The 23,701-nt window shown below is 54.5% G+C and overlaps 1 protein-coding gene across 6 annotated transcripts in view; it reads left to right on the forward strand.

Annotated features, from left to right (window-relative positions):
- The window catches only part of TNS1 (tensin 1), a 238,877-nt gene that overhangs the window by 41,406 nt on the left and 173,770 nt on the right, over positions 1-23,701 (forward strand). For all 6 annotated transcript variants that reach the window (XM_089916383.1, XM_089916382.1, XM_089916375.1 and 3 more), the window contains exons 2-3: positions 10,666-10,780; positions 22,096-22,133. In XM_089916383.1, the coding sequence (XP_089772509.1) occupies positions 10,666-10,780; positions 22,096-22,133 (153 nt within the window). The remainder of the gene's footprint in view (positions 1-10,665; positions 10,781-22,095; positions 22,134-23,701) is intronic.

Here is a 23,701-nt window from a genome sequence, read left to right on the forward strand (position 1 = left end):
CTGCCCCTGTCCCTCCCCAGCTCTGTGAGACAGCCCAGCAGGCAGGCTTCTGTGGGAGTGGAAAGAGGCCGGTGGGAGTGGGCTGGGGAGAAGGGTGTTTTCTCTCCATCCTGCCCGGCCTGGATGCCCATTGCCAGGGTGGGCCCGAGTCTGGAGGGTGTGGACTGGCCCGAAGGCACAGCCCTGGCCCCATCAAGCTCCTTGTCCCCCTCCTCCAGTTGTCCCAGCAACCTTCCTCCTTTCCGGGTGGGCCTCTATGGGGCTGGGGTGTAAGTTTGTAGCAGGAAGGGGAGGGGTAGCTGGTGCCAGTTCCGGAGAGGGGGCATGGAGGTCCTGGAGACCTTGACAAGGGAGCTGCTTCTGCCTTGAGAGGCTCCTGCTGGTGGGAAGTGCGTGGACTTTGACACCAGGCAGGGCTAGGCTCAGATCCTAGTTCTGTCATTTACCAGATGGGCAGCCTTGGGTACGGCAGTTCCCTTCTTGAGCCTCAGTTTCCTGATTCCGTAAAGTGGGGAGAATAATACACACCTTGTCTGGCTGGGGTGAGGACAGAGACAAAGTATGTCAAAAGACCAGGTACCCAGGCACTCAGTAGGTGCTCAGTAAATGCTGGTCCCTACCCCACTCCACAACCTCCTTCTTGGCTCACGGGATCCCCTGTATTGCAGATCTGATGTGTGGGAGGATCTCCCCAGGAATAGCTGCAGACATTTCATCCAAGAAGTAATCTATCTCTAATGCGTAGTTTTAACAAGCTCTAGGAATAAAAATCACTTTATTAGCTGAGGAGCCGAGCTATATATTATGCATAGCTTGATTTTCTCATCAAATGCTCCCATTCGCTATTACATATTCAAGCACGGTTTATTTAGAAAATAATTACATGCCTATTAATTGAGGCTTTTTGGTGTTACACCAATGGAGTTAGAGCTGCAGGCCCTTCCTTCTGGAGGGGCTTATTCTGTTTTCAGAAACTGGGAAGGGGCTTATTAGATGGGGCTGAAAGAGCCACAGGCATGACTGGGGGCCAAGTACAGCCCTGGCCCTGCCCTGAGCAAGCCATGTGGCCTCGGGCTCGTCACTTGACTTTTCTGGACCTCATTGAAGCTGACCTCTGAGGCCAGCTGCAGACAATGAAGTGTTCTCTTTTCTGGAGCTGGTGTCCTTCCCAGCGCTAAGCATACATTTTTGCCAGAGGGTCCGCGTGAGCCCCCGGTTTCCTGGTGTGCAGTTCTTGCCCTGTGTACCCCACTCTGACCCCTCCATCCTGAACTCACTCTCTTTGGAGTTTTGTTAGCCTGTAAGGGCTGTGCCCACCGGGGGCCTCCTGGCCACGCGTTTGGGAGCTAGGCTGGGCTGCGTGACACTGACAGGGTCCGAAAGAAAACACCCCCTTTGCAAAATTTTTCAAAATGGGGTTTGAGGCACAAAGTCAGGGGGCAATACCGTACTGTTTTTCTGTGATGCTCAGTGGCAGTGTGGCAGGCTGGCCGAGAGCACAGTGCCTGTGTTTCATCCTGGCCCTGTGACTCGGAAGCTCCGTGGCTTCCAATCTGTTTCTCGGTTGGTTTCTCCAGCTACCTATAGCGTTGTTAAGTTTTAAAGGAGCCAATACATTTCGAATAGCGCTTCTCCCCCAGTAAGAGCTCAAGAAGTGTTAGCTCTCTTTATATGACGGCACATTTCAAGGCCACACAGCAAGTTAGAGTCAGAACTAGGACCTGGCCCTTCTGCGTCCCCATCCAGGGCTTTCCATTCTGGGAATACTTCGGGGAAGGGCAGGAAGGGGTGTAAGGATGATGTGAAGGCCCAGAACGTGCAGGTCTTCTCCTGCAGGCAGCGTGCACAGGGTCAGAGCGCGGATGCTGGCTGTGTGGTCTGGGCAGCCACGTAGCCTCTCTGTGCCTTACCTGCGTCCATTTCCTTGACTTATGCAATTTCATTTGAACCTCACTGTAATTCTGTGAGGTGGGAAGGGAAGGGATGGCTAATTCCAGTTTCTAGCCAAGGCGAAGGGGACCCACAGAGGGGAAGTGGCCCGTCCAAGGGGCCACGTGGCCACTGGGTTCAGTGCTCCTGAAAAGAGGAAGGGTATGGGCCGGGGGCTTTGCAGCTGTGGGTCGAGGGGTTGGTGGCCAGCAGCCTAAGGATAGGAAATGGTGTTAGGGAAGCACCGTGACAAAGAAACCATCCAGTCATTCTGCCAGGTCAACACCCACCCACCCATGTTCCTGTGCATCTGTCTCACCGATGGTTATAGAGGTGCCGACTTTCTTCAAGAAGCTTGCAGGTATTGGGCAAGTGGTTACAATAAGATGGGTGTTACCAAGAGGGAGACTGTGGGGACATTTAAGGGGGGACCTAGCCTAGACTGGGGGAGAAGGGACATATCAGGAAAGACCTCTTGGGAGGTGAACTTTAAACTAGATCCAAAGATGAAGCTGTGACCTCAGAAATCCAAGTGTGGGAAGTAAGAATAATTGACAAAGGATAAGGAGGGGTAAACCAGCCAGTAGACGGCCTTTGGACAGAGGGGCCCTGACGATGCAACTGCCAGGGCTCCTCCAGATCTCACAGACGGCAGCTGTGGACACACCCTCGGAAGTGGTGGCAGTGCCACGGCTAGGGACCCCGTCTCAGACAGACCTGGATTTGAATCTTCGTTCCATCCTGCCCTCCTTGTGTGTCGCGGAGCACATTCCTCAGCCTCATCATAGGATGTGGTCGTGAGGATTCAGTGAGGGAATCTGTGCCAGCCCCTCGCCGTGATGCCGCCCCTTCAGACTATCCACATCTCTGTGCCCTCCCGCTCCAGGAGATGATTTCATGTTAGAGCACAAAAAAGGGACCTGGGACCTGATGCCCAAAAATGTTGGGACGTGGTTTATGAAGGAGCCAAGGCGAGAGAGAGAGAGAGAAGCAGGCTGATGGCGAGAGATGGTCCAGCTCAGGAAGCCGAGTCACGGGCCGAAGGCCACAAGGTAGAATCCCGGACTCCCCAGGCCTCCGCGTGCTCCTCTGTCACACGGGGAGCTCAGTTAAAGCCACTCTCTGCATCCTTCCTCCCATGGAGATCCAGGGCTACTTGGTGTCAGAGAGCTTTCTCCTCAGCCCGGTGATGCCAGCACCTCAACCCGTGCTCTGTCCCCTGAGGGCAGGACAGTGGGGGTGGGTGTAATTACACTAGAGCGAACCAAGGTCAGACTCCTTCCGACTTGTTTTGGGCTCACACTGTTCTGGACACAGGGGACATGGAGCAGGAGCACGTGCAGATGTTGGCACCTGGCGGACTAGTCCAGCGCACACACAGGCCTGACAACATGAATCAGAGCCCGATTCTGGTGAGCGCTTACTGTGTGTCAGGCGCGGTTCCAGCGTGTTTTCAGGCATTGTCACAACCTATGGGCAGTTGCTATGATTAGCCCACTTAACAGATGAGTAAAGTGAGGCAGACAGGGGTTAGGCGACTTGCCCGGGGTTACCTAGCTAACAAGTGGGGCAGCAGGGACCAGTCAGATTGTACAGAATGTTGAGACGGGGCACCAAGCACGTGCGACTGAGGAAAGGAAGTGGCGTTGGGCAGCCCTTCCCCTGCATCGAATCATGAGGAAATGACCAGACAAATCCAGATACTGAGGGACATTCTGCAGAACCGCCTGGACTCTTCAAAAAAGTCAGTGTCATAAAAGGGAAATCATAAGGTGGAGTAATGTGTCCACATGAAAGAAGAGGAAAGAAACCCAGCAACTAAATGTAATGCAAGATCTTGCTTGGATCCTGAGTCCAAAATAAAAACAAATGCAGACCCAGCTGTAATGGGTGTTATTGTGGCAAAAGGGGAAATTAGAATATGTTACTGAAGATTAGATAATGCTATCGTATCAATGTCAAATTTCCCGAGGGCGGTGATTATGTTGGGCTGAGTTAGGGGACAGAGACAGAGCGTGGAAGCGGTGAATCGGGGCCAAGGGCATAGGCGTATTCATCTTTTCCGGAGCTTTTAAAATTTTCATGGTGAAAAAAGAAGACGGGGTGGGGAGATTGATTTTGAAGGAGGTGGGGGGTGGGTATCTGGGGTCATCTCCCTGCGGGGATGAGGTTTGAATGAGGCCTTCAAGGATGCCTAGAAGCTTGACAAGCTGAGAGGGAGGAAGGCATGCTGGGAAGAGAGAAGAGCAGAGCAGAGGCTCAGAGGTGGATGCAGGGTAGGCAGTTGGGGAGTGGGGCGAGGGGATTGAGATGGCCAGGTGGGCGGGGTATGGACCAAGGCTGCTTTCTTGCTGACTTGAGGGAGTGCAGGTCTTAACTTGGGTGCCTGGGAAGGCATGGAAGCATATTGGGGTGAGTGGGGGTGACCCCATAGAGCTGTGTTCCTTAGAGGCTGTGTGGCGAGGAGAGGTCCAGTGTCTTGGGGCAGGAGGCCGGAGGCTGTTGCAATAGCTCCAGACAAAAGAGACAGGGCCTCCAATAGGCAAAGGCAGTGGAATGAAAAGCACAGGAGGCCGCAAGAATATTTAGGGAGCAACATTTGTGGAGTCTGGCAACTGGTTGGACTGGAGGGTGGGGCTGGGAGGAGTTGAGAGTGACTCAGAGTTTTCCACCCGGGGCAACCAAGAACATGGTGAGGCCATTAGCTGGCTAGGGGATGGCGGGGCTGCTGGTGGTAAGGAACTTCCGTGTGTACATGAAGGTGAGGTGGGGTTGCAGGGAACTTGTGTTTGAGGGGCCGGGGCAGCGGGGGGCTTCTGGACACCAGCCTGCAGCTCCACTGGGAGTCCCAGTCTTCCCCATAGAAATGACCACTGATGCCAACCAGGTCCTGGCATCCCAATGCAAGGTGATGAGACATGGAGGGGTGGATGGCTGGGAGGCAGGGAGAGGACCGAATGACCCTCCAAGTCTGTCCTAGGCCTGCTTTTCAGTGACTCTCTTTCCCAAGGCTCACTAGCTCGTAGACTTCTGCCCTCTGGCCTCGTCATCCAGGTCTCCTAGTGTGGGGCGCAGGGAACCTGGTGGGGCTGGGCTGGGGAATTTTCTTGGGGAGGCGGCAGGAGCTCATGAGCTGGAGGACCCTAGGGTTATCAGTCCCCCTTCATCACCACCCCCACCCCACTCTGCTTTGCCCCAGGGGGCAGGGAGGAGCCAGCAAACAGCCATTCCCACCCCAAGACCAAGGACTCCTGCCAAGGCTGCCCAAGCCAGATGCGCCACACCCCTCTGACAGGCAGCTTGGCTGAACGGAGGGTGGGAGGGAGAGATCCCCCAGAGGGCCAGGAAAGCCCTCCGATGCTGGGTGGGCTTGTTGCAGGGCTAGGGCTCTGGGTTTGGAGGGTAGGGAAGAATGACTTCGGCTGGGACCCCTTCCCTTTTCTGGGTTCTGGCTCTCGAGGGAGGTAGGCTTTGGAAGGACTAGGCAGCTCCTGCCATGGCCAGGCCTCTTCTGTCCTGAGTTTCCCCCAGGTCTGTTAGGAGCGAATCCAGCAAGGGAGGGGCCGGGTGTACTTTGTGAGGCTGTCTGCCACTTGTCGGGGAAAATGATGGTCATTGTCATAACAAGCCATTACCCTGGAGCTTGGTGCCTTATGGGCTCGTTCTCACCCTCTGCGTGCACCTGCAGCGTAACCGTGGGCGAGGGCAGGGTAGGTACTAGACCTTCGTTTACCTTCTTCCTCTGGATTTTGACATATGGTGGTTAGGAAGTTCTTTCCCCCCCTTGAGTCTAATCATGGGTCCTGGCAGCTTCTGCCCACTGGGTTTTGTTTTGCCTTCAGTAACTTCACAGCAACTTCTTACAATGACAGCTCCTTCAGATATTTGAAGATGTTCCATCCTAGACTTTCTCCTCCGTCATCCTGGCAAACCTTCAGACCTCTGTGGATGACTTTTAACGAGATTACCAGACATCCCACTGTATAGCCAGGGATGCTGTACATCCGGGGTCACTTTCCTGGGCATGGCCGAACTGGCCTCCTCACTTCCACCGGGGTTGCCCAGCCTCTCATGGAGGGGTGATGTCTCATTAGACATCCCTCTCTCTGTAGCCAGCAGCACGTCTAGTCCCCAGATCCCACAGTCCCTTCCTCTGAAACTGGCCCATTATTTCCCCTACACTGTGTACACTCAGGCTGTCTTGTCGGAACCCCTTATTTTCAACTGGGGACTGTGAGGCCACCGGCTTAGAAAGCAGGTCTCTAGACTCCCATCTCAGTGCTCCCTCAGCCAGACAGTCAGGATGGGGTAGGGGTGAGGGGTAGGAGTGTGCTGGGCCGTCACCCAGAGGCAGCTTAAGGAGGCCTTGAGCGAGGCCAGGGATTGTGTTTTCTGAACCTGGTTCCTGTTCCCCAAGCCCGGGCGGGAGGAGAGTTTGTAAACTCAGACGTTATGGAGTTGGCCAGGCAGGGCAGGGAAGCCCAGGGCCCAGGGGGGAAGCCCGGTGTTTGCTTGTCAGCTTGGAAGTCTCCTCTGTTTACTGGACAGCCTGGACCCTCTCTGGGGAGATTCCACTGCCCTGACTATGCTTTAGGGAGGAGGTCTCTTTCCCTGGGCTTTGGAGGAAGGGCTGGATTTGGGGTGTAGTCAGAGAAAGCTGGGGGATAAGCTGGCACAGGGAGCTTTGCTGACTTAGTGGGGTAGGAGAGGCAGGCTTCGGGGGGCAGACTAGGCCTGAGATGATGGGGCTTTAGGGCTTCCTGCCTGCCCACCCTCCCAGACAGGCCTTAAATTGAACCCCGAGTCCCCTCCCTGCTTCTCCTCCTATCCTAGGCCTTGGCCGCTGCAGTTGACGTGGGACTGGGTCCCCTCCCTGGAATGTCTGTGACAGAGATCATTTGGAAGGCCGCCAGCCAGGGGCAGAGATGGGAAAACGGGGGAGGAGAGACCTCAGAATAGGAGGGGACTCGCCTGCCCCTCCTTGTGGGATGGGGGACACTGGGTCAAGTCCAGAGCTGGACCCTCAGCCTACCGCCCCCCGCCCCCCTCCCCTTCCCCAGCCGAAGCTGGAAGCATGGCTTCCAGATTGAAGTGTCTGGAATATCAGAACCCAGGTCCTGCTGCCTTGCCCAGCCACCAGGGGGCACTGCTGCTCTCTTGTACCCACTCCTGACTCCACCACCCTCTCTGCTCTCTGGTCTCTGCTCTGGGCTTTATATCTGCTCCGTCCTGCCTCCTTACCGTCTTGACAAATAGTCTGTCTCCTTGAATTCTGACACAATCTAAAACTTCAGAAAAGTGGCAAATACAGTGCAAAGAACTTTTTTTTTTTTTTCCTGAGCTATTTGAGGGTAAGTTGCTGACACATTGCCCTATCACCCCTGAATACTTCCCTATTTTCCTACAGGGACTTTCCCTACCTAACCCAACATAGCCATCCAAGCCAGGAAATTGACACTGATGCGTGACCTTCTCATCCTCAGACACCACTGAAGTTTGGCCAGTTGTCCTAATGATGTCCTTTGGGGGCGTGGAAAGAATCCAGTTCAGAATCAGCCGTGGCATTTGGTTGTCATGTCTCCTTAGTCTCCTTCAGTCTGGAAATCTCCTCAACCTTTCCTTGACTTTCGTGACCTTGTCACTTTGGAATATTATAAGCCACTTAATTTGTGGACTGTCTCTCCACTGGGTTGGTCTGATGCTTCCTCATGACTAGATTTAGCTTGTGTCTCTTTGGCAGGAGTATCGCAGAGGTGACGTTCTGTTCTCACCCCCTCCGTGGCACACAATCTCCACTCATCCTGTTACTGGTGACGTTAGCTTTGATCACTTGATTAAAGTGGAGTGTGCCAGGTAAAGTTACTTTTTTCCCTTTTGTAATTTATAAGCATGATGTGGGGAGGTGCTTTGAGACTCGTAAATACTCTGTTCCTCGTCAGACTTTGTACTCACTTATTTCACATATCAGTATGGACTCATTTAAGCCATTACTATCATTATGTATTTTGATGCTCAGATCTTCCCAGATCTGAGGAGCCCCTTCAAGCTGGCTCCTGTGTCCTATTGTCTGTCTGTCCGCCTTTGATCCTCTGGTTCCCTTTATAGTCTCTGTGTGTTTCTATCTAATCTCTCTTATTCTCTGTGTGTGCTTGTTTGTCTCTGTCTTTGTCTCTGCCTTTATCTTGGTCCTCTTTTTTTTCTTCTCTGTCTGACTGTTGCTGTTCCCTGTCTTTCTCTGCCTTCTCTCTCTGTCTCTCTTTGTCTTTCTCTCTCTTGTCTCTGTCTCTGACTCTTTCTGTCTCTCTCTCCCCCTCTACTTCTCTCTCTATCTCTTTGCCTCTTTTCCTACTGGCTTTCTCTCTTATTTTGTCCGTTTTTCTCTCCGTGCCTCTCATGGTTCTGTCTCTTTTGCCCAGGACTCACCACTACAGAATCTTCAGCTGGGAGTCCTGGACATGCTGGGTTTGTGGGATGCTGCCACCCGTCCTCTGAACACGCAGAGTGGGGAGGCTTGGACCAGGGTGCTAGGAGGGGGACTTGGAGGAGAAGAACCTTCTCCCTGGTCTGTGATCATGTCTGTGTGTGTCCATGCATGTGCAGAGGGCATTGGAAAGCTCTGTACCTTTGGCGGGTGGGGCGCAGGCTGCAGAAGCGTCGGTGTCTGTGCTCTGCTGCCCCCTGCTGCTGGAGCCGGGAAATGAATCCAGTTATAGGTACCAGGGTGAGGTGCCTCGGAGAGGAATGGTGCCTGCAGGCAGGGCAGGACTTCCCGGGGAGTCCTCTGAATGGGGAGCCTTCCCAGCATGTGCCTGGGCTGGGGGCTGCGGGTGGGAAGAGGGTGGTCCTAAGCAGCGTGGATGCAGGACTTTGCGGCTTAGACTGTGTTCAGATGTGTGATCACAAGCGGTGTGGGGCCCAACCTCAGGGTGTCTGGAGGGGGCAACTGAGGCCCCTGTTAGTGGTGGGGTGGTGGCTAGCCCCGGGATCGCGGCAAGCCAGACACGGAGAAGGCTTGGACTGCCAGCCCGCCTCTCATCCCATGTGTGTGGTGGTGTAGTTTTTAAAATTTTTTTTAACATCTTTATTGGAATATAATTGCTTTGCAATGTTGTATAACAAAGTAAATCAGCTATACATATACTTATATCCCCATATCCCCTCCCTCTTGTGTCTCCCTCCCACCCTCCCTATCCCACCCCTCTAGGTGGTCACAAAGCACCGAGCTGAGCTCCCTGTGCAATGTAGCTGCTTCTCACTAGCTATGTTTTACATTTGGGAGTGTATATATGTCCATGCCACTCTCTCACTTCATCCCAGCTTACCCTTCCCCCTCCCCATGTCCTCAAGTCCATTCTCTACGTCTACGTCTTTATTCCTGTCCTGCCCCTGGGTTCTTCAGTACCATTTTTTTTTTTTTGAGATTCCATATATATGTGTTAGCATATGGTGTTTGTTTTTCTCTTTCTGACTTACTTCACTCTGTATGACAGACTCTAGGTCCATCCACCTCACTACAAATAACTCAATTTCATTTCTTTTTATGGCTGAGTAATATTCCATTGTATATATGTGCCACATCTTCTTTATCCATTCATCTGTCGATGGTTACTTAGGTTGCTTCCGTGCCCTGGCTATTGTAAATAGAGCTGCAATGAACATTGTGGTACATGACTCTTTTTGAATGATGGTTTTCTCAGGGTATATGCCCAGTAGTGGGATTGCTGGGTCATATGGTAGTTCTATTTTAGTTTTTTTTTTTTTTTTTTTTTTTTTGCGGTATGCGAGCCTCTCACTGTTGTGGCCTCTCCTGTTGCGGAGCACAGGCTCCGGACGCGCAGGCTCAGCGGCCATGGCTCACGGGCCCAGCTGCTCCGCGGCATGTGGCATCTTCCCGGACCGGGGCACGAACCCGTGTCCCCTACATCGGCAGGCGGACTCCCAAGGGAAGCCCTGGTGGTGTAGTTTTAAAAAGGATATTTAACCTGTTGATATTTTCATAATGTAAAGAATAGTAAATAAAAATAAAGATGGAAGAAGCCTTCTGGGCTGGAGCACGGGGTGGTAGTGAGGGTGAGAGAGAGAAAGCTGAGGGGCATGGCACTCGGGGACATGGGTAAAAGGTCGCGGGCCATCAGCAGTAGGATGGAGGAATGAGTCAGTTGCATGCACACGGTGGAGTACCATGCAGCGGCACAAAGGAGGAGCTGCTGCTGTGTGAGCACAGGGATGAATCTCCCACATTCTTGCTGAGTCAGAGAAGCAGACACGGGAGTATATACTGTATAACTCCATTCATATGAAGCTTAAAAACCTGTCAAAATGGATCTTCGGTGACAGAAGTCACAGCAGTATTTGCCTTGGGGTGATATTGGCTGGGACGCCACGAGGGAGCCTCCTGGGCTGTGGGTCCGTGGGGCATACGCGTGTCAAACCGTTTGAGCGATACACTTAAAATGAGTGCACTCTGCTGATAAACTAAATCAGAAAAGTGATTAAGAATCCATGCAGGGGGCTGGGGTTTTCGACTGTTGTCTGACCCCACCTCTGACTGGGAGTCTGGGTCGCACCCACAGCATTCTCTTTCCCTGGGCACCTCCTCCCATAAATGGGCTCGGGCCTTTCACAGCTGAAGGGGCTCTCACCTCTCCTTTCCCCCAGTGCTTGCCTGCTTCTCCCCTGGTCCCCTGGCTCTTTCCCGAGGAGCCCGGCCTGATCACTCTGCCTCTCCTCCCACAGCCAGAGGACCTGGAGGCCCCCAAGACTCACCACTTCAAGGTGAAGACCTTCAAGAAGGTGAAGCCCTGTGGGATCTGCCGACAAGTCATCACCCGGGAGGGTTGCACCTGCAAAGGTGAGCAGCTGGCTGGGCCACGGGGGATGGGGAGCACGTCTTCACGGGAGTGAGGTGCCCGAGGCCCGGGTCAGGCTGGGATGTCCTTGGGGTCCTGACTTGGCGCCCGGTTCTCATTTGGGAGGGGATGCTGGGCACACGGATAGCAAGCATGTGGGTGTGTGTGGATGGCACATGGCAGGCGATGGGTGGCATGGAAATGGCATGTAGCTTATGTGTGGATGGCGTACAGGTGGCATGTGAATGGCTTAGGGAAGACATATGGATATTATGTGGTGGCAGGTGGATGGTGAGTGGCTGGCGTGTGGAGGGCGTGTGAGGGGGTATGGTTGGCCTGCAGATGTCATGTGGTTGGCACGTGGATGGCGTGTGGTCGGCACGTGGAGGGCCTGTGGAAGGTGTGTGTGGGGGTGTGTGCCTGGCACTAGGAGTACTGCAAAGATGCCAAGCCGTGGTCCTGCCCTTGTGGCAGCTTAGGGGTGAGTTTAAGAGGCCCCCAGTTAGCCTCGGAGGAGGGCCTGCTCAATGGCAGGCTTTTGTAATCCCCGTTCTCATGTGCTCTTGGAACGGCCTGGGCTTGGCTGTCACGGCTGCCGGAGGAGTTGGTGTCTTGCCCCAGGTCACACTGTGAAATCAGAAGGAGGCCTCTGCACCCAATCTCAGCGACTGACACCATCACCCGCCCAGTTGCCCCACCAGATGCCTCCCTCTCTCTCACCCCCACCTCCCATCAATCACCAGCACTCCCCCCTCCATACAGCTTGAGTCGCTGAGCCTCTCTGAAGCCAGTTCAGGCTGCCGACACCTCTCACCCGTGCAGCTGACAGCTGTCCCTCTGCCTCTGGCATCCTGACCCACCCTCTCAGCCCACCCCCGCACCAGCTTCCGGAGGGCCTCGATGTCAGGTCCCCGGGTTTAGCCTTGGGAGCCCCTGCTCCCTGAAGACAGCGCACACCCCTTCCTGCGGCTGCGCGGCCTGGTGTTGGAGGTTGGAGAGGGTGGATGGAAGTGTGTGTGTGTGTGTGTGTGTGTGTGCGTGTGCATGTGGGGGGCATTCCAGGCAAAGCCTTTCGGGCCAAGGGCAGAATTTTATGGTCCTTAATTGCAGGACTGGGACACACCCAGACTGAATTTAGGGGGCCCGACAGGAATTTATGCCATACCAAAATTAACCACATGGTGGCACCCTCCTCCCAAGAGTCCTGGCTGGCGCGGGTGGTGGTTTCGGGTCGGAGCTGGGAGAAGCCCGGGGGGCGTTGCCTAGGCTGGGGTTTTGCCTTTTGCTTCCGTCACCACCTCCACCTCATCCCGTCCCTTGAACCTGCTCATGTTAGCCCCCCCCCCCGCCCCGTTCCTTCCTTCCTCCCCCAATGCACCTTCCCTTCCCCCCAGTGACTCTGACACAGCTCTGATAGGAGGCAGCACAGGGCTGGGGGCGTAAGGAAGTCCGGCACTCTCACCGCGTGACCTTGGGCACATCTCTGGCCGCATATTCTGTGATCGTCTGTGGTCCTAACTTCCCCAGATGACCTGGCTTGAGGGCCTGGGTTGAGGAGGGGATTTGACCCCATGTGCATGGAAGGCTCCCAAGGCGAGCAGAGATGACCCCGGTCTCACCTGGTTCAGAGCCTGGCCCTGCTGGTGTGAACCAGAGTGGAGGGTAGGTGGCCAGTGGGCTGCCAGGCTGGGGTGGCCGCTCTGGGTGAGTTAGTGGGAAGAAGAGGGAAAAAAGCCAGGGCCACTCTCCAGAGGCACCACCTGGTGTCAGGACTGGACCATGGAAGGACCAGGGACCCCCAGCCCCACAAGGGAAGACAGAAGACTCCCAGCTATACAGGCCACATGTGTATCCCCAGCAAGAGGGTTGGGGTCACTAGGCTTGGGGGCAGGGTTGGGGCCACTGGGCTTACTGGTGGGAGATGCAGGAGTGTGCCAACTTTCTGTGCTTTGGAACCAGGAGGTTGTGGTGGCATGAGATCCCCCTTATCCTTCCCTCTCTCCCTTCCTCCATCCATCCATCCAGGGCCACCAGATATAGCTGTACAGGTTGTTCTCTGGCTGAGGGGGCCATTCACCAAGGCCAATCCAAAGGGTTTGCTGTGCTCTTGTTTCCTCTTCCAGTCTTCAAGTCTCCGGCTGCACCATGGTGACCCTCTGGATTAGTGGCTGGGGGTTCTGGGTCGAATGTCAAGGCCCTGCATTCACAGTCTCCATGGGGCTTGCAAAGCTGAGGGAATTTTGCTGCAGACAGGGGCAGTGAGGACACCTTCCCAGATCTAGAGAGAGTGGGGCATTTGTCCTGTCTCCCACTGGCTGCCGTACCCCATAGCTCCCCATCCTACTGCATTTCACTGTTTAATGGACTATGGCTGAAGGGGGTGGGGTGGGAGACGGGGTCGGGAAGAGAGTCAAGGAACCTGGGGTCTAGTTCTGGTTCTGGGAGACTCAAAGGCGAACAAGGCAGACAAAGAACGAAGGTGTGTGGACATGTGGGTGTAAGCGTGACGGAATATACAGGCAAAGAGGTGGTCGTGAGACTGCGGCTGGCCTGTTTCCTTCTGTGTATCGCGGGGTTAATAGTAAACCCTGTCCTCGTCTTTGAGGGGGTGCTTGTGAGGAGCACTGAGGTTCTGTGTGTGGCTGTAAAGTGAGCACTAGTGTCAGGACAAAGGCTCCCTGTGCGGAGACAGAGACGGATGAGACAACTGGAGGAGAAGAGGCCTGGGGCCTTTGTCAGTGGCCCAGCCTCGAGTTCTGGGCCTGCCACTCACAGGCCAGGTGACCTCAGATAAATCCCTTCACCGCTTGAACCTCAGTTTCCTCATCTATAGATAAAGGGTTGGACCAAGAATATCTACTGAGGGCTTCCCTGGTGGCGCAGTGGTTGAGAATCTGCCTGCCGACGCAGGGGACACGGGTTCAAGCCCTGGCCTGGGAAGGTCCCACATGCTGCGGAGCAACTGGGCCCGTGAGCCACAACTACTGAGCCTGCACGTCCGGAGCCTGTGCTCCGCAAGAGGAGAGGCCACGATAGTGAGAGGCCCGCGCACCGCGATGAAGAGTGGACCCCGCTTGCCACAACTAGAGAAAGCCCTCGCACAGAAACGAAGGCCCAACACAGCCAAAAATATATAACTAAACAGACCAATGAACCAACAACAACAAAAAAGAATATCTACTGGGGCCCAGACTATGGGGGTCCTGGAGAATTCCCTTGTTGGAGTCTGGAGAGCCTGGATAACTCTCCCAGTATAGGCTGCCACTCCACCCCTTGTGTGTATGTGTGCACCCATCTGACAATCATGAACCTCTGGGCTGGATGCCATGCCAGGTACTGGTGCCAAGACCCAGCCCCTGACCTGGGAAGACAGACATGCTGTCAGTCAGAGAGCCCGGTGGCAAAGCTGACACAGAGGTGTGTGTGTGAAAAGCTGTCTCTGACTCAGCAGAGATTTTCCTGTCAAGCTTCAGGAGGGAATCCATATGTAGGCTGGGTCTTGAGGGATGTGTAGGAGTTCCTCAGTTCAAACAGAGGGTTTCCCACAGGTCTCTGGGAGCAGTGCTCTAGGGAGTCTAGGGCCTTGCCCAAGGGCCCTAGCCTCCCACCAGGCTGAAACCCAAGGGAAGAGACCAGAATGCCAGCTCAAGGGCCCAAGGCCTGCCATCTGGATCTGAATTGGGGCCCAGACTTAGAGCACTCGCCTTCTTAATGTTTCTGGTCAGCTTGGAAGGCGGGGGCAGTTACCTGCAGTTGCCCCAGGGTAGAAACTTGCCTTAATGGGAGAAGTCTATCTAGAAAATCTCACTAGTTGGATTTGGGGAAACCTTGTTTCAGGGAGCTTTCTCTTTACTGGGGATCCCAGCTTCTACCCTGTGTCTGAGTCACTCCCTTCTTGGAGTCACTGGAAGCAGCCTGGTAGGGTGGGAAGATGCTGTTTTCCAGTCCTGGCTTCCCCCTGCGTGGTTGTGTGACCTTGGGTGAGACAATTAACCTCTCTGGGCCTGGTTTTCCTGGTTCTCTAAATGAGGGGTTGGACTAGATCAGAGGTTCTTAACCATGTTCCAAAGGAGCTGTAGGGTTCTTTCGGGGCCCGAGGGGGTAGGAAAAAGGGGGAAATCCTAGGGCAGGCTTAAGGACCTGGGTCCCTGGAACCCCTGCCCACTTTAATCAGAGCAGCTCTGGTTTTAGGAGTTAAATATATCAGGAAGCAGGATGGTGTGGGGGTCTTGCACTTGGCTCAGACATCCTAGATTCAAATCCCAGCTCTTACCAGTGAGAACTGAGGCAGACTGTTTCACCTTTCTGTGCCTTAGTTACCTCACCTTTAAAACGGGACAGACGGCAAACCTCCCGCCTTGGGCTACCGTGGGGATTACCTGAGATAATATATGTAAAGTGCTCAGAACAGATCCTGGCACATAACAAGCATTCAGTAAGTGCCAACCAATATCACTGAGATTCCATGTAAGAGTCCAGCTGCATCAGGATTTTGGCTGCCAAAATAAGAGCTTGAAAACCACTGGATGGGATGACCTAGAAGGTTTCTTCGTGCTTCAACTTCAGAGCCACACCATACCCACTCCCCCGCGACCACCCCCAGAGTCACCTTGCATTAGGGTTCTCCAGAGAAACAGGACAACAGGATAGATAGGTAAGTAGGTAGGTAGGTAGATAGACAGATATTCATTATAAGGAATTGGCTCACATGATTGTAGAGACTTGGCAAGTCCAAAATCTGCAGGGCAGATGGTCAGGTGGGAGACCCAGGGAGGAGTTGCAGTTCAAGTTCAAAAGCTGGCAGAATGCCTTCTTGCTTGGGGAGATCAGTCTTTGTTGTTCAGGCCTTCAACGGATTGGACGAGGCCCACCCACATATGGGAGGGAATGTGCTTTACTCAGAATCTACTGATTTAAATGTTCATCTCGTCCAAAAAACATCCAAAAAACAAACCATTCACAGAAACATCTAGAAGAATGTTAAACAAATCTCTGGGTACCATGGACTAGCCAAGTTGGCACCTAATATAAACCATCATATACCTCCAGGCCAGGCTACGGAAGTAAGCAAGGCAGGGAAGGGCGGCGAGGCCTGGTGGGCAGGTGGGCGGCTGAGCAGGTCTCTGCCAGCTGGGGAAGGAGCGGAGGCCGGCCACGCATGCAGGCAGTTATCGCCGGGGTCAGGTGCACACCGAGGCTATGCGCTCATTTTCCGACCCGAGGCCAGGAGGAAAAGGCCATTTAGGTCCCAACAATGTGGCTTCCTGTGTTCCCGAGAGGCAGGAAGCCACCCCAGGAGAGAGTCCAGGCAGCCCAGCAAGGCAGGAGTAGGCCAAGGGCTGGGGTTGGGGTGCAGTGCCCCACCCCTACAGGTAACCTACAGACCCCTCCCCTCTATGGTGCTTTCTCCTCCATCTCAGGCCGCTGGCCTGGCCCTGCTGTGTGGGGGCAGTGTTGACACCCGTGGGCTGAGGTGGGGCTCCTGGGCTCCATGGAGTTTTGGTTTGACAGGGTCCCTCCCCAGGGGGCTTCATCTTGCAGGGTCACTAGCCTTCCGTGGGAGCTAGCGAAGGCCATGGTCTTCTCAGGTGGGGTGGATCATGAGATGTGTGTCCAGGGAGGACTCAGGCATCTGAGGGATGCCAGGAGGGGGAGGCTGGAGTTTTCCTGCCCTCGTTCCCCCGCAACGAGAAATGGTACCCTGTGGAGTGGGCATCCCTGTCAACCGGGTGTTTCCTCAACAGCGTTTGGGATGTTTTCAGGGTGGGAACCTGGGTTCCCCCCTTTGTTGGTTGTGGGGAGGAAGTGGTAGGTGGTGACTATGATGGAGAGACTGGCTGGGGTTATACACACACTCTCACAGCTGGAAGACAGCTTGCAGACCATCTGTTCCAGGGGTCGGAAATGCAAGGGCTTCAGAGGAAAGCAGGCAAGTGAGTGTGGACAGCAGGCCCTGGTGGGGGCCCCAGGGATCCGGAGAGAGCTGCTCTGCTGGAAGGCACTCCAACTAAGAGAAGAATTCTTGCCTTTGTGATTTAAACACTGAGCCGGTTAATGAAGACAAGCGTGCAGGCCCAATCTACCCTGGAGGCTGCCAGTTGGCTGCCTTATTTTCTGAGCAGGAGTCTGAGACTCAGAGAGGGGAGTGACTTGCTTCAGGTCACACAGCTCTGATAGCAGTCAGGACTAGAAGCCAGCTCTTCTGACTCGGGGCTCTTCCATATAATAACAGTCACGAAGGTGATGGAGATGCGGCTGATATAGCTAATCCTTCTACAGAATATACTCTGGGCTGGCCACGTATATTAACTCACTTTATTCTCACAACTGTGTGATGTAGATGCTATTATTACCCCCATTTTCGAGATGAAGGGATGAAGGCTCAGAGTGGTTAAGTAACTTGCCCCAGATCACAGAGCTGGTGTGTGACCTGCATCTGAGCTGAGAGCCAGTGTACATGAAGCCAGGTAGGTAAGTGGGTAGGTGGAGAGCAGGACCCATGGACGAATGGATGAAGGATCAGTTAACTCCTTTAGTGCTCCCACTAGGCTTGATCATAGGTGGTGTTTGTCCTGAAGCACTTGGGAAGACTGACTATGGTCCCCACCTGCCTTCTCCCAGCAGGGGGTGGAGCTGAAGAGCGAGGCTCCCCGACCCTCACTTGTGTCTTTTCTGTTGCCCCAGAGTGTCAGTCCTGGTCCCAGGGGTTTAGGCTGGGGAGAATCCTTCCAGTTTGAAATTTACTATACATTTATTGAGCCCATCTATGCCAGACCCAGTGCTAGGGGATGGGGCAGGGTGCAAAGCTGAAAAATTGAACAGGACCTCCCTTTCTGTCTTAAAGCAGTTGAATGTGGGGGAGAACCAATAATAGAGGAATACTTAGTCCTCCAAGGTGACAAGCACTTTCCAAGGGTTGTGGGCTGAGGATTCTTGGAGCACAGAGGAGAGAGGGACCATCTTTGAATTATCCAGGGAGGGACATTTTGAACTGGGCCTTGAAGGATGTATATGAGCTCACCATTCCAGACCTGAACCTTGTAGACTCGAAGTCTGTGTGGGGAGTTTGGTGGGGCAGGAACAGATCTCTTTAGCGGCAGTGGCTGGAGGTAGAGGCAAGACTAGGCCATGTAGGGCCTTATAAGTGTGTTGAGGAGCTAGACAGAGGGTCTAATAAGCAGGGGTACAATGTGATCAGTTTGTACTTGAGAATGGCCTGTGACTCTGTGGATTGAAAGGAGACAAGGCTGGTGGGGAGATGGGGCCCAGGGAAGGATAACTGGTCTGAACTGGTGCAGTGGTGTGGGAGGAAGGTTGGGATTCAGCAGCCTCTTTGGATGACTAATTGCTTGGTAGGGTAAGGAAAGGGAAGAAGGAGTTACAGAGAGGAATATGCAGGTACCCAGGGAGCAAGGAAGGACCCAGGGAAGGGCCTCTTGTCTTTGTTCGCAGCATCAGCCTTCGGCCTCTTGCTTTCTGAGGGATCCTGTGCTCTGGTTTCTGTATTAGTTAGCTGTAGCTGCATAACAAATTACTCTAAAACTTAGCAGTCTAAAACAAGTACAGAATTATTCTCTCACATAGTTTCTGTGGGTCAGGGATTTATGAGTGGGGATTCATCCACGTAACTGGGTGGTTCGGACTCTGGGTGTCTCATGAAGTTGCAGTCAAGGTAGCTGGGGCTGTAGTCATCTGAAGGCCTGACAGGGGTGGAAGATACGCTTCCAAGGTGGTTCAGTTGTGCGCCAGTGAACTTTATGCTGGCTGATGGCAGGAGGCCTCAGTTGTTCATTACATGGCCCTCTGTATTGGGCTGCTTGAGTGTCCTCATGACATGGTAACTGGCTTCCCCTAGACTGAGTGATCCAGGAGACAAAGGCTGAAGCCACCAGTGCCTTTGATGACTTAGCTTCAGAAGTCATATACCATCTTTTCTATAATATCCAATTGGTATATAAACCAGTTCACTGTGGGAGGGGACTGCAGAAGGGTGAGCATACCAGGAGGCGAGACACACTGGGGGCCGCCTTGGAGGCTGGCTGCCGCAGTTTACCTTTCTGTGACACATTTGAACGTGCCATTGGTCTGAGAAAAGTGAGAAGCCAGCTAAACGGCATATTTCAAATTACAGCAGGAGGGATGCAGGTTAGAGAGAAGGAAATACTGCCCTATGGGAGAATACCTGAGACAGGTGACTGAGATTGTAAAGGAGCCTTCCCTGGAGGGGACTCAGGGCAAGAGGGTTTCCCTGGGGTTGGGAGCAGGTGCTTCTGAAGGTGCAAAAATTCATTTGTGGGGGCTTGACAATGCCTGCGCTGCTTGGAACCTGCCACTTGAATTCAGTTTGCTGAACTTTTGTCTTTTGAGCTGGGGGCTGGGGGCTGAGGGAGGTATATTCCTTTGCTCCCCACTCCAGAGCTTTCAAGGACAAGCTCTCTGCATTCCAGCACGTAGGGAGAACTCAGCGCATTGTACTGCAATTGCCCAATGATTTCCCCATCTGCCCTCCATTCAAGGGCATTTATTGAGTGTCTGTCCACTGTGTGACAGGCAGGCCTGCCCTGCAGGCCATTCACTGCCAAGAGTGCCTGCCTGAGAGAGCACTGGAATCGGTCCACATTTTGCTCACCAAGCCATGCATCCACGTACAGGGCTGGGTCCTCCTGGAGGAGGAGCATCTTCTTGCCATTCCCACAAAGACACTATAGTCAGTGTCCAGTGGGCTGGTCTGCCCAGAGGTTGGGACTTCTTCTAATTTGCACAGAGGTGCTGTTTGGTGCTGTGCGCTTGGAGCAGACACTGTTCTAGCTGCTGGGGATACAGTGTGAATGAGACAGGCATGTTCCCTGCCGTCATCCGTCTGGTGTGGGGAGATATACTATATATAAGTGAGCAGGAATTACCCCAGATGAGTTCAGACTGTGAGCTGTGCTAAGAGGATTTTATCAGGGTGCTGCTGAGAAAGAATAATGGGGAGCCTACTGTAATTTGGGTGGTCAGGGAAAGCCTCTTTGAAGAGATGGCTCTCAGTGGATTCTAGAAGTAGAAGAAGGATGTGGCTTGGTGAACAATGGAGAGATGGAGTGAGGGAGAGCTTTCCAGACAGCCAGAACAGCAAGTGCAAAGGCCCTGAGGTAGGAAAGTTTTGATGCACTCTGTGAACGTCAGGAGTATGAAGTCTGATGCCGAAGAAAGATGGAGTCCTGGCTCTCACTGTGCTCCCAGTGTCTAGAGTGGGGTTGGGAGGCCTGGAGTGAACACTTAGGGGTGCCTTATTGATTGACTATGAGACGCTGTGGGGAGGGTTATGGTTCAGGAAAAGACTGAGTGGGGGGGATGATTAAATGGGGGTGCACATAAACTCCAGGGGAGATCTTCAGGTCAACTCAGCAAACATTTATTAAGCCTCTACTACGTACCAGGCACTGTATCTCTCTCGTGTGTGTGTGTGTGTGTGTGTGTGTTTGTGAGAGAGAGAGAGAGAGAGAGAGAGAGAGAGAGAGAGAGAGAGCCAGGAGGTCCCTTCCTTGAAGGAGCCCACAGTGTAGGAACCAAGATGGTGCAGGAAATGGCACTCTCTGGTGATACCTTCAAGGAGGAGGGAAGAGTGAGAGAGGCCTCCAGAGAAGGGGCCTAGGCCTCATTCTTGAAGACCTGGCATTTGATTAGCAGAGGAAGAGGAAAGGTCCCTTGGTTTGGAGGCAGTGGCCCAGTGGGGCGCCTGCCTGACTGGAAGGGCCTTCAAAGCTCAGGCCACATGGCCAGAGGCTTTCTCAATTCCACATTCCTAGGCCAGAAAAGAAGGCATGGGGGTGGGGCTAGGCAGGCTGCCGGCGTCAGAGTGGAAACACCCTCTGCAGGGGCGTTGCCTGGGGTTGGGGGGGGTGGGGCACAGGGAGAAGCAGAAAGGCTTGATGGATGGGTCTGACTTGACGTGGGTGGCTGGGGGCGGAGAAGTCCCCGGGCCGTGCGGCTGGTGGGGTCAGGAAAGCCTTGCGCATCACTGGCTGAACCACAGGCTGCGCTGGGGCCAGAACTAGGTGCTGGGAGAACAAGGGCCGGCCAAGGTCACATCCCAGACTCCACCCGGTGTGCCTCCCAGCTTCCCCCCACCCCTACTCCCACCGACAAAGCAGAAGCCTTCGTTTGGGGTGCCTTGGAGCCTCTTTTGGCGGCTCTGGGCCTTCAGCTGTGCCTCAGTCTCCCTTCTGCGTTCTGCTGGGGATCTGGTTGGCTTGTGGTTGGAAAGGGGTTGGGTAACTGTAGATCCAGGAGGCAGGGCAGCCGACTGTGGTCCGGGGCTGTGAGGATTCGCCGTCAGGGTGGCTCCCTGTTCCCTAACCAGCGCCCCTGACCCACCTGCCTCCGCAGCCCAAGTCAGCGCAGGAACTCAGCTCAGGAGACCCCTCACCCACCTTCGGGACCTGGTGAGAGGGGCTCACCAAATCCTGGGTGGAGGGCCCTGGGGTTAGGGTGGGCAGGCTGGGACATTCCAGGCTGAGGGAACCCCACAGGAAATTTGATTCCAGCTTCTGGTAGTGGGAGGGCAGAGCAAGTTGTGTGTGTGTGTGTGTGTGTGTGTGTGTGTGTGTGTGTGTTTCAACTCACGTGTGTTTCAACACAAAGTTTGTGAATCTGCCCACACGTCTGTGTACAGGCTGTACTCCGAGGATCTCCCATGAAATTGTGTGTGCGACTTCCCCCCCCCCAGCCCCCAGTCAGAGGTTTCTCCTTGAGCTTGTGAGTGGGTGTGCAAGGCTGGCTCTGTGTGCACGTATGGCTGAGTGTATGGGTGTAAGTGGTTATTTGTGTCTGTGTGTGTGTGTGCGCGCGCGGGCCTCTCCTGGACCATGAATTGGGTGTGTGTGTCTCTCCTGGGGGGAGTGAGTGTGATCGTGGTTCCCGGGTGCCAACTGCCTGCAGGGCGTGTAAGGGGAGAAGGTCCCCTTATTCCTAGCTCGGCTGACAAGGACCCTGGGTCCGGGCCACCTCTGCCCTCTGCAAGGATCCAGCGGCGGAGTCGGTTCCACTCCTCTCCCCTCGCTCCTCCCAACTTCCCGCGGCCGCCCGAGGGGCTCTGGCAACGTGGTCTAGGCGCCTCCTCGGCCCGCGGGTTCGCAGTCCCGGGCGTTCTCGTCCCTTAGGCCCCGGGGAGCTGCGGCAGCCCCCCGCCCCCTCCTCTCTCCGTCCCTCCTTCCCTCCGTCCCTCCTTCCCTCCCGAGCGCGGATTGCGGGCGGGGGTGGGAGGAGATTTCGTCGGAGTTTCCATATCATACCTCGCGGCTAAACTTTCTTTCTGTGTCTCGCCCTCTTGCAGTCTGCAGCTTCTCCTGTCATCGGAAATGCCAGGCCAAGGTAAGGGGCTGCGGGCCGCTGGCCCCGCGGGGGGCTTGAGGACGGGACGGGCTAGGGGTCACGGGACTGGAGCGGGGGCGCCGGCGGGCCGGGGGCGGTGCCCTGATCGTCCCCTCCTTCTCTCTTTGTTTATGCAAAGCTTCTGGGCCCCGGAGCTGGCTCAGGTCAAGGTGAAGGCGAGGGCCGGGGGCGGGGAGCGGCGAGGGGGATGGGGGCGCGATGCGCAGGCTCGGCGGCTATTGGGGGTGACTGGCGGGGATCGAGCTCCTGGAGAAGGGCCTTTGAAGGTATTTCCACCTAGTTCTCAAGGGGAGTGGATATATGAAGGCGGAGAGGGATGCATTTCAATTCCCCCTTGGGCCGCGCAGAGCTCTAGTTGGCCGGATTTGGCCAGCCTAGAAAAACGCGGGATAGTGCCACAGCCATAGGACCCCGAGGGCGGAGAAGGGGATAGGTAGGGGGAATGGGGGTGAGGTGGAAAAAGGTCAGAGGTCAGGGTCGCGCTGGGTCTGGAACCTCCTTGAGCGACTGTCCCACTCTCTTCATTGGCGGGATCTCACTTCGGTGCTCAGTTTCCCCATCTGTGTTTCCTGGCTTGTCTTAGTGGGAGAGGAAAACAGGAGGAAAGAAAGACCAGAGGAATTGCTGGGTCCTGGTTGGCCAGGTTGGCTGGTCCCTTGCCGCATCCTCTCATGCTTTGGCAGAAGAGTGATCACCTGGTGGCAGCCTTGGAGTAATGGGGGTGGGGGTGGGGATGACACCAGGTTGGATTTTGATGGATGACTTGGGAAGGAAATTGTTCCGTCAGATGTGCTCAACTTTCTGGAGGTGGAAGTGCTCTGCCTCAACCTTTCATGTGCAGCCAGTCTACGCACTGTCCCCATTATTGTTAATATCCTCCCTGCCCTCTAACCCCTGCCTCTGCTGTTCGCACTTAATCTTTCAGGAAGGAGTTCAGTGAATGGAAGGAAGGGGGAGGATGCTTCAAAAAGGAGCTTTGAGGAGTTGAGGCCCAGTGTCTGGTGCATCTCATGCTCTGCTTCTTATTAACTGGGTGACCTTGGGCAAGTCATGTAACCTCTCTGAGCCTCTATTTCATTCTCAAGGATATGGGAGTAGGAAAAGGTTATTATGAGGCTGAGATGGGATAATGTGTGTGACGTGCCCAGCACAGTGCCTGACACGCAATAGGTGCGCAAAAACCTAACAGGTAATTGATTATTATCCGTTGGTAGCTCTGAGGGCGGAGAGTTACGTTGGAGAAAGGTGCTGATGGAGCAGGCCTCTCTGAGAGGGGATCCACTTCCCCTGAGTGGCCTTGCTCAAGCAGAGTATGCAGCCTTGCTGTGGGGTAGGGTAGGGGTCTCTCCGTCTGGAAACTCCAGGTTGGAGGGCTGTCCCGGCAGAAGTGCAAAAGGCCTGGCTTGTTTCTGCCACCTGGACAGTTTCTGCCCCTTCTGTTGTCTTCTGCTTTTCTGACAACCTCAGCCTTTTCTTCTCTGGGTGGGAAGTGAGTTTCTGCCTCTCCCTGCATCTCCCACCTTGTTCTCTTCATCCAGAGCAGAGTT

Source organism: Delphinapterus leucas, chromosome 8 (genome assembly GCF_059928025.1).
Source record: "Delphinapterus leucas isolate spDelLeu-1000000601 "Yukka" chromosome 8, BTC_Dleu_Yukka2, whole genome shotgun sequence".
Lineage (NCBI taxonomy): Eukaryota > Metazoa > Chordata > Mammalia > Artiodactyla > Monodontidae > Delphinapterus > Delphinapterus leucas.